Genomic DNA, 10,629 nt, shown 5'->3' with positions numbered 1-10,629 from the left:
GGCTTCACACCTCTTGAGAGCTTCACATCTCTCTAGGGCTTCACACCTCTTGAGGGCTTTATACCACACATGACCTAAATAGCAAAAGCGTGGGCCTTCCTATAAACAAAAGCCAGATGCAATCAAAAGCACTTGGTTGCCTTGGTGCTGAGAAGCACTCCAAAAGAAAAAAAACAGTAAAAAATCCCACTTTGATTGCCCTTAGAGCTATGCTAAGGCATGTGGGGGGTCCTGGTGTTGGTGTTTGCCTGCTTCTCAACACTGGGGCTCAGGATCTCCCACTGGTTTGTTGAGGTGGTGCTTGTTGCTGCCTTGCAAGGATGCTTCCTATGCTGGACTGCATGATGCTTTTACTTGAGTGAGGTGGAACTTTCTTGCTGATCATCCAGGTTTCTTGGGCTAAAACATTGTGTCACCCTGTCTTTTTGCTGGTTCTGTTCTTCTAAGATTTCTTTTGGGGTTTTATTTTATGGTTGTTTGGAGCTGAGTATGGGAGAATTTCACCAGTTTACTACTTAAACCACCATCTTGGCTTACTTGTCACTTTAGATTTAACAAATTTAAGTTCACAGATAATCCTGAATTGATGCACTTTAAAATTATAATGAAACAGAAATTGGGTTCCCTTTAACTCTAATTAGATATACTATATACTGTTTCTGAGCACAGCTTTTTGTGATTTAGTTTGGGACAATTATTTGTACATTACATGTTTGATCTTTCTTGTGGATGATAATTGATGGATAATGGTGCCATGCTTTTTCATCTGTGAGAAACATTGAGATTGATAGTCATAGCCTATGATTGTTTTTTAATGCAAACAAAATGAAATGTCGAAATTAGGAGATATTCCTAGAACAGTTTATCCATGGAAATGACTTGTATAACAGGACGAACTATTGAATTGATAGGATTTTTCCCCTTATGTTTTATATATAGTGTTAATTTTTATTTTACATTTATGTGCCACATGTTCATAACTTCTTAGCTTTCTTTTTGATAATGTAGGGAATTATAATTGTCCAATCTACAAGAAAAACTACTGATGTGGAGCTCTGAGCCAATGGCATGGTCCATGGTTCCTTCTAATAAAGTGGACCTCAGATCTTCCTCATGATCTGAGATGTCCCCTTCTTCCAGGAACTTTTTTTCTTTTGTAAATAGGGTTTAATACCCAAATATGCAAAAAAAAGATGTTTGTGAAAATGTGGAATCTCATTGGTTGATAGACCTTGCTCTTAAGCACCAAAAATGACATGTCAGCAGGGGGGTAACAGGTTGGGTGAAGCATGGGGCATCTCCACTGACCAAGTGGTCGTAGGATGACCACTGGCTCATGTTGGATAAGAGAGAATGTTCCAGAGGTACAAAAATAAGCTGGGGGACTTTCCAAACATCAAACATCAAACCCATGCTGGGTTCAGGCATGAAATTTGAGTAAAATAAGATGGGACTATCTTTGCCAGCATTCTGGTGGTTGCACAAGTGAGCTTCATAACTGTAAACAAGTAGTGAACATTACATTATACTTTGAGGCCCATTATACAGGCCTCAAGAACCTATGTTATCTAATTATCTCTATATGAATTATGTAGAATGTCAAATTGATTAATACTGATTGGAATAAAGTAGGGGTGCAATTGAATAATTTCTCACAACGGTATTCAAAAGTTGTGCTATTAATGTCTAGTAAGGTGACATTACTTTTCATAATACTGTATTGGATTGGACAAAGTAAAATGAAGGGTAGGACCTTCCCTGAGGAGCAGAGTGCAAGTATTGGTGTATTAACTGGAATAATATTATAGAGTTGAGTAACTGACTATAATTGACACAAACCAGTGATCCTACTATAGCTCGTAAAAGCTGCAATCTCTATTTTTATTTTCTCTCTCTGCATTTGGGGTCCATTAAATATGAAAGTAGGATACTATTGGAAGAATCTGATTTTTGGTTAATGAGTCTATAGTATACTTAGAGGTCATTAACTGTGTATGTTTGCCTTTGGGAGAAACATCTCAAGGGAAATGACATCATTATGTTAGGTGCTATAATGGTTACTTTGGTTGTGGAATTTACCTAAATGTTACTTTTGGACCTAATTGTTCCTTATTCAATTTCAGCTGTGGCATGAGTAAAATGGAACAAGAAGGAAGGAAATTTCCTTGAGCATTGGATTTAGTAGCTAGGGAGCCAAATTTTGCAAGAGGCACATGATCATGGAGACAGATCCTGAACTACATTTGTTCCAGGGGAAGATAGCCATGGACGCAGTTGCTGGAGCAGAAACTGAGAATCTGATCCCCTCTAAAGGAATCTCTTAGAACTGGCACTGCTATGAGAAACAAACCTGAAAGGTTTAAGGTTGTGGATTTAACTAAGTACAATGGCATGCAAAATATTTCATTGGTATTAGAAAAAAGTATGCATCATTGTTTTCTTCAAAAAGATGCTAAGAATGGAAACATGTATAAAAATAGATTTATTTTGTTGTGAAGTCATGTATATATACACTACTGTGTGCATGTGTCCTAGGGTTGGTTACTGTGTCTCTCATCTTTCCTAGTGTTACTCTTTCCATCGTTTGGAAATGTCTTTCTAAATCATTTTTAGAAGATCTATATGTTCACATACAAAGATTGCTTCCTTCAAGGAATCAGCTTGATATTAAGTAGATCCATGAAAATAATAATAATAACAATAGTAATACTGATAATTAGCATTTCTACAGTCCTTTAAGGTTTCTAATGTGATTTACATATGTTATTTCATTCGAGCCTCCCAACAATCCTCCGAAGTAGGTGCTATTATCCTCATTTTACAGATGAGAAAACCTTAGGACGAGAGAAGTTGAATTGCCCAGTGTCACATATCTAGTATTTGAGGCAAGATTTAAATTAAAGTATTCCTACCTAAAGGTTCAGAATTCTATCCAATGTGATGCCTAGCTGTAGCCAACATCAGCTAAATGGTGATTTGAATCCCCATATCTATGCCAGAAATAGGAGACAAGATATGTGTACCCAGTTTTAAAGAAATCAGTGAAGTTTAAATCAAGGAGGACTGCCCTGTTAAACTTATCGCACTCATATTATTTTTCCTTCCCTAATTTCATAATATGTATTGTTTTGGCTAGAAGCGACTTGGAGGGGGGTGAGTAATAATCAGGAATCTGCTGCTAAATGTATATCAACCCATTCTGGGAGGTGGTGGTGGGAAGAGGGGAGGGATGTATGTATGACACACTTTCAAAATTTAATCTGCTTTATTAACATTTTCTCCATTACTTTCTTGAGGCTAGGCAATCAAAAAAACAAAACAAAATAAAAGTAAATTGGATTCTAACTCTTACATTTCATAGAGAAGGAAAGTTGAGAAAGTGAGAAAGGTTAAAGGTTAAAGGCCTTGCCCTAGGTCATACTAAGCAGTATGATGAATATTTAAATTAAATTATTATATTTTAAATATGTATATTTGTACATATACAAATTTATATATGAAATTTAAATAAAGATATTAAATCCATGTCCTTGGACCCCATATCCTGCACTCTTTCCACTGCACTACCCCACTGGAGAATCTATGCTATGTGCCTGACTGCTTAGGTATGTTGGACAATACAAAAGCATGTGTGTGTGTGTGTGTGTGTGTGTGTGTGTGTGTGTGTGTTAGATTGTAGAAGAGATCTGACTGGGGAATGTCAAAGACAGTGTGACTAGACCATAATGGCTATTCTTGGCTTAGTAACATAGAAGTGTTATGCTCTTTGGTGAAGGTATCACCACTGTAGCTGCGTGGAGTCGGCAGTCCTTGCCTCTTCTCCTCCTGACTCATCGCTGTTCACTCTCACCGAGGAATACGTCGGTCAGGAAGCTGCTCCACTTTCATGGCATTCAAAGACACCGGCAAGACCCTTGTGGAGCCCCAAGTGGCCATTCACCGGATCCGCATCACCCTCACCAGCCACAAGGTGAAATCACTCAAGAAAGTGTGTGCTGACCTAATTAGAGGAGCCAAAGAAAAGACCTTGAAAGTGAAGGGACCTGTTCGAATGCCCACTAAGACACTTCGGATCACAACTAGAAAAACTCCTTGAGGTGAAGGTTCAAAGACTTGGGATAGGTTCCAGATGAGAATTGAGAAACGCCTTATTGATTTGCACAGTCCTTCTGAAATTGTTAAACAGATCACTTCTATCAGCCTTGAACCAGGTGTAGAAGTTGAAGTCACCATTGCAGATGCTTAACCAACCATCTCTTTTAATAAATTGATTGCAACTATTAAAAAACAAAACAAAAAAAATAGAAGTATTATGAAGAGCATTTAAAAAAATCTCTTTGCTCTCTCCTCTTTCTCTTTATTGGTTCTGTTCCTTACAGGAAGAGTAGTTAAAAAGAAGACACATGAGAGATGGAAGGATGGAGGAAACAGAATTTGGCTGCAATGGAACTGGGAGACAAGCTGCAGTCATAAGATTACCAACATCAGACTCTGCTTCTAAAGTTGTGTGGGTAGGTGCGAAGTTTCAGAAATCCCTTTGGACTGCAGATAGAAGTATTTGATTCAGAAGCCCCATTCTCTTTTGAAAAGGAATGAACTACTTGTTTCTTTGGAGCAAAGGAAGCTGTTTTTTGTTTGTTTGCTTCTTAAGACATCTAAATTCCAAGATATATAAGGATCTTATTTAGATTTATGAAAATATGAGTCATTCTCCAAGTATGAAATGATCAATAGATATAAACACGCAGTTTATAAAAAAGAAGAAAACCAAGTTATCTACAATCATATAGAAATGCTCTAAATCATTAATAACCAGTGACTTTTAAAGTTCCACTTCCCACTCATCATATTGGTAAAGAGAAGAAAAATGAAAAAGGAAAAATATTGGAGGGTTTGTGGGAAAACAGGTACACTTGTGCAGTTTTGGTTTAACATTTCTGGAAAGCAATTTAGAACTATGGCCAGAAAGTTACCATATTGCGCATATCCACTGGCCCACTACTATGACTATATCCCAAAGAAATAAATGAAACAGGAAAAGGATATATATGCACAAAACTATTCATAATAGTTCTTTTCTGTGGTAGCCAAGATTGCAAACTTAGTTTCTATCTTTTTTTCTTGGGGAATGTAAAAATGATCAAACAAACAATAAATAATCCTGTGATGTATGAATGTAATGACATATTGTTGTGCTATAAGAAATTATGAAACTGACAATATTAGAAGAAACTTGGAAGTTATAAAATGGAGAGTTAAGTGAGCAGAACTAGAATAACTCATATAATAATATTTTGGAGAAAAAAACAATTTTGAAAAACTGATAACTATGGAAAATCTTGAATTCAAAAGAATAGAAATGAAATATGCCACTCGCCTCCTGACAGAGAAGTAATGAATCTAAAATGAAGAAAAAGATACACGTTTTCAGACAAAGCTAATGTAAAAGTTTGTTTTGTTGGACTATATATACATATATACACATATTCATTCATAGATTGATAGTTTCTGTTCTTTTTGTAAAATGTTAATAGTTGTCTGCAATATTTAAAAAATTGAGCAAAAACAAAGCTAATTAACTTCAAGATCATGTTATCAGCAAGATACCAGCCTGACTACCCAGACTTCTTTAACTCTCTAATTCAGAAAAAGGAAAAAAAAGACATATTTAGTAGATGTTTATTGATTACACCTGAATAAGACAAAGGAGAATGAAGAACATTGACAAGGTAAAATTCCATGTGTATTCTTCAATGACACCATTCACGAGATGTCATAGATTATTAAAATCCAAATTCTTCAAAAATGTTTTTTGGTTCTGTGTTTTCAAAATTACAATAACAAAATAAAAAAATGCAAACCCTCTCTTCAATCAGTGCTGCTTGGAGAGAATAATTCAGTCTCCTACTATTCCTGTTTTTCTATCCACATTTTCTTTTGTAATTCAGTTATTTTTTAAATATAAATTTAGATTCTATTCCATTTGGTGAATACATGCTTAGTTCTTATACTGTTTAATTATCTACAATTTAACTACAGTATGATTATTTTTTTCTCTTGATATTGACATTTAAAATGCTTTATGTAATAGTATAATTGTATATCTTGCATTTTTTGTATTCATTTATTCTGTAGCAAATTTTGTATCAGCTTGTCATTTTGATTTGTGTAAAACTTTCTTTTTTAACATGTATGTCTTTAATTTAACAAATAGTGGGATTTTGTTTTCTTATCCATCATGACATTCATTTTTATTTTATTGTAGTGTTTACTTTTAGTATGTGTGTGTGTGTGTGTGTGTGTGTGTGTGTGTGTTTTAAGGATCTTTAGTTTGTTAAGTTAAAGCCTTAACTTTATCCCTATGGTTAATTTAGTTTAAACGCTGTGATACAGCTCTATTCCCACAAGCTTTTTCTTCCCCTGCTCTAGTTTTCCTATACTTTCTGTAATTTGGCTTTTCATAAATTACTTATTTTTTCCTGTATGTATTTAATTATCTACTTCTTTTCTTTTGTCCCTTCTCTTCTCTTTCCCTTCTCACTTAGGTCTTCCTCTCCTCTAGTTTCTTATATTTATTAATCATCAACATCATCATCATCATCATCATCATCATCATCATCATCTTCTTCTTCTCCTTCTCCTTCTTCTTCTCCTCCTCCTCCTCCTCCACCTTTTTCTTCTCCTTCTTCTCCTTCTTTTCCTGCTCCTCTTTTTTCTTCTACTTGCTATTATTATTGTTATTATTGTAATTTTATGACTGGCTTTCCCAATTGGTTTGGGTACAGAAATGCAGTTCCCAGTCACTCTAATGTTCCAACCTCCCTATGAATAAGGAAGGAAATTAAAACCTGCCCCATTTTTCCAACTTGGGCTGGTTCATTGTTTCTTAAGTAGCCTGATGGCTTTCTTCTCCTGGGGGTTACCATATTAGTGCCAGACTTCGGGAGAGGAAAGAGATAAGTATGTCTCCTATGATCTAGGCCCTTTGCTAAACGCTTGACTATCATTTGATCCTAAAAATAACCCCATAAAGAAGGTACTATTAGTGTCTTCCTTTTTACGTATGAGAAAAGTGAGACATCAAGAGGTTATACGACTTACCTAGAGTCACACAACCACATAATTAATATATGTCTGAAGCTGGATTTGAACTCAGTTTTCCTTAAATTTAGGCCGAACACCAACACTACACCATTTAGATGAACTTGATTGACATTAACCCTACTAAAGTTCACAACTCCCAAATCCAAGTGAGCCAAGTTATCCAAGCCTTAGCTTCATTAGCAACAGAAATTACAGGCCTGTCCCACCAAGCTAAGAATTGCATCCCGTTATTACATTTTTGTTTGCCTTGTTCCTTTCATTATATTTTTCCCTTCCAGACTATTCTGAAATTTTATTCTCTGATTCATGGGCTATACCTCCTTTGAACAAGTTCACTATCTTAGCTTCCTCTGGAGAAGAAATCTAAACCCACAAAAGTCATATCAATAAAATTTATACTCAGGAAATCCATAAAATAGAGCTAAGCTGTTGTTATTCCCCTTAAGTTTAACTTAGTCTGATGCTCATCAAAAATCTGTGAAAAACCATCAGTAATCTTTGCTGTCTAAGAAAAATGAGACATACTCTTTCTATTTCTTTAATAGAGCCTGGCTCAGTCAACTTGGCTTTTACTTTCCCCTAGAGTTGATAGTAACTGACCCCCATAGTGTAGGGCAGCTAAGTGGCACAGTGTATATAGAGTGCTGGGACTGGAGTCAAGAAGACTCATCTTCCTGAGTTCAAATGAAACGTCAGACTCTTACTAGCTCTGTGACCCTGAGCAAGTCACTTAACCCTGTTTGCCTCAGTTTTCTCTTCTATAATATGAGTTGGAGAAGGAAATGGCAAACCACTAGTATCTTTGCCAAGAAAACCTGAAGAGTCAGACATAACTGAAACAACTGAATATTGAGTCCTTTGATACTCCTAACCATTGTATTCTTGTTTATTTAATGAGAGTACTAACAATATTTCCTATACTAAGGGTTCTTTGCTCCCTTACCCTCCTTTTGATTTGTGTGTATACATGAATGTGCACGTGCATGTGTGTGTGCATGTGCATGTGTGTGTGCATGCGTGTGTGTGTGTATGTGTGTGTGTGTGTGTGAGAGAGAGAGACAGAGAGAGAGAGACAGAGACAGAGACAGAGACAGAGAGAGAGAGAAGAATCAGAGACAGACAGAACAACAGAGAGACAGAGATGGACAGAACCACAGAGACAAGGAAATAGAGAGATAGATTACTCTGGTTGCTTTGAAGAGGATTTTGGTGGGTTCCCATTCCCCATTTTGCTTGATTCATAGATCCAATAGTTAGTTACTTGGGAAGAATTGAAACTCTACCCTCTTCCCCTTGTTGACAAACAGTAAATTTATTTATTCTTTAATTTAGGACTTTGCAAACCAACTCTACTCCTGGGTAGACCATCATACTATACCCCAAATTGTCCAAATTATTGTAAAGAAGCCCTGACAAGACCTCTTTCAAGGACCTTCACTTAGGGAATGTGACCACACATATACACTTCAGGGTCACTGTCTGCATTAGAAACAGAACCCACAACTATCACTAAGTGGCAGGGTGTCGGGGTCATAGATAATAGAATGTTGAAAGACACATCAGATTCTCATCTCATTTTAAGATGAATAATTTTGCATTCCAAGAGATGGTATGATTTACCTGAACTCACACAATCACATAGTCTTAGAACTTCAGAATTGTAATTCAAGTTGATGCAATAATAACTTGTTAACCATGTATTGTATACATGAGATGGATGAAGTTCGTAACTAAGTAAACTGAAGTAAAAAAAAAAACACATTCTGAATTCAAGAATTTCTCGTTATTTGTGTGTGTGTGGAAATTACAGAGAGTGAATGATAGATTTGTAATAAGAGGTCCAGAGTTCTCATGTCATGTAAAAATACCTTTACCTTTCTTGGCTGTAGTTTCCTTATCAACAAAATGAGAAAAATGCAGTGACACATAATATCTTTTCCAAGTTTAAAGCAATGATATAATAAACCATTGGGATAAGTACAAATGTTAAGAAGTTGTTAATTCAGGTGAGCCTTAAAGGAAGGCACAGATGGCAAAAAGGTCATATGAGGACAAAATTTATTACAATTGGGGAGGATGTTTTGTGCAAAAAACAAAGAAGGGGAATTCAGGGAACAGAAATGTCCAGTTTGCAGAGGACTAGATGTTCTAGTTTGCATGGTGTACTGGGTGTTTAAAAGAGTGCAACATGAAAACAAGTTAAACAGATTGGAAAAGGCTAGAGATGATAAATGGTTAGGGAGCTTTATGAGTTTTGCTTTGAACAAGACAATAGGAGAGAAAAGTATAGATGTTCATAAGGTAGTTAGAAATGTATAACTAGACTTCAGGCCAAAGATTTAATACAGATGGATAGACTTGGGAATTATGTGTGTAAAATTAGCTAAGCGTATAAGAGCAAATGAGATCATTTAGAGAAGAAGTGACAAACTTTGGCCTGCGAAACTCGAAAGTAGGCTGAACAAGGTTAAAATGTAATTGGGAAACATTTAACAAACTAAAAAATGCAACATAAATACTGTTAATTTGTGATTTTTTTGAGCCAATATATGGTCTGACAAAGAACCGTTTCTGTTTGAATTTAACACCAGTGTGTGAGACTGGTAGAAGCAAACAGAGAAATGAGTTATAACAGGGAAACCTAGACAATTGAGTCTATCCAGAAGGAGATGATCGTCAGCAATGTCAAAAGCTTCATAGATATCAAGTAGGATGAGGATCAAGAAAAGAGCCATCGCTTTGAAGGTATCGCCACTGTAGCCGCGTGGAGTCGGCAGTCGCTGCCTCTCCTCCTCCTGACTCACTGCTATTCGCTCTCACAGAGGAATAAGTCGGTCAGGAAGCCGCTCCATTGTCATGGCATTCAAATACACTAGCAAGACCCTTGTGGAGCCCCAAGTGGCCATTCACCGGATCCGGATCACCCTCACCAGCCTCAAGGTGAAATCACTCGAGAAAGTGTGTGCTGACCTAATTAGAGGAGCCAAAGAAAAGACCTTGAAAGTGAAGGGACATGTTCGAATGCCCACTAAGACACTTCGGATCACAACTAGAAAAACTTGCGGCGAAGGTTCAAAGACTTGGGATCGGTTCCAGATGAGAATTGATAGACGCCTTATTGACTTGCACAGTCCTTCTGAAATTGTTAAACAGATCACTTCTATCAGCATTGAACCAGGTGTAGAAGTTGAAGTCACCATTGCAGATTCCTAACCAATCATCTCTTTTAATAAATTGATTGCAACGATTAAAAAAAAAAAAGGGCCATCATGGTTATCTGTAAAGATATCTTTAGTAACCTTTGAAAGGCAATTGAGCAGAAAGTTTGGGCTTGAAGTCAGATTGCTAGGGCTTGAAAGTGAATGCATGGTAATAAAACATAGGTAATAAGTATTCTTTCTAGGAATATTCTAATGATTGGAGGAAAGATCAAGAAAAAAAGCTTGAGGGAATGACAATGCAAAGTAAGGTCTTTATTTTTTTAAAGACTGGGTCAACCAGATAGCTAGTTAGGTAGCGGGGAAA

The 10,629-nt window shown here is 36.4% G+C and overlaps 1 protein-coding gene and 1 pseudogene across 1 annotated transcript; both read left to right on the top strand.

Annotated features, from left to right (window-relative positions):
- The first annotated feature begins 3,886 nt into the window (after window positions 1–3,886).
- On the top strand, window positions 3,887–4,246 carry LOC118833887 (annotated as a pseudogene).
- A 5,714-nt stretch (window positions 4,247–9,960) lies between these two features.
- On the top strand, window positions 9,961–10,317 carry LOC118837936 (40S ribosomal protein S20-like). The gene has a single exon (XM_036745092.1). It carries the CDS (start codon window positions 9,961–9,963, stop codon window positions 10,315–10,317), a length of 357 nt encoding a protein of 118 aa, XP_036600987.1.
- The last annotated feature ends 312 nt before the right edge of the window (window positions 10,318–10,629 follow it).

Source organism: Trichosurus vulpecula, chromosome 1 (assembly GCF_011100635.1).
Source record: "Trichosurus vulpecula isolate mTriVul1 chromosome 1, mTriVul1.pri, whole genome shotgun sequence".
NCBI classification, from domain to species: Eukaryota; Metazoa; Chordata; class Mammalia; order Diprotodontia; family Phalangeridae; genus Trichosurus; species Trichosurus vulpecula.
The sequence above is the reverse complement of the archived record's forward strand: the minus strand, read 5'-3'. Positions and strand labels throughout refer to the sequence as shown.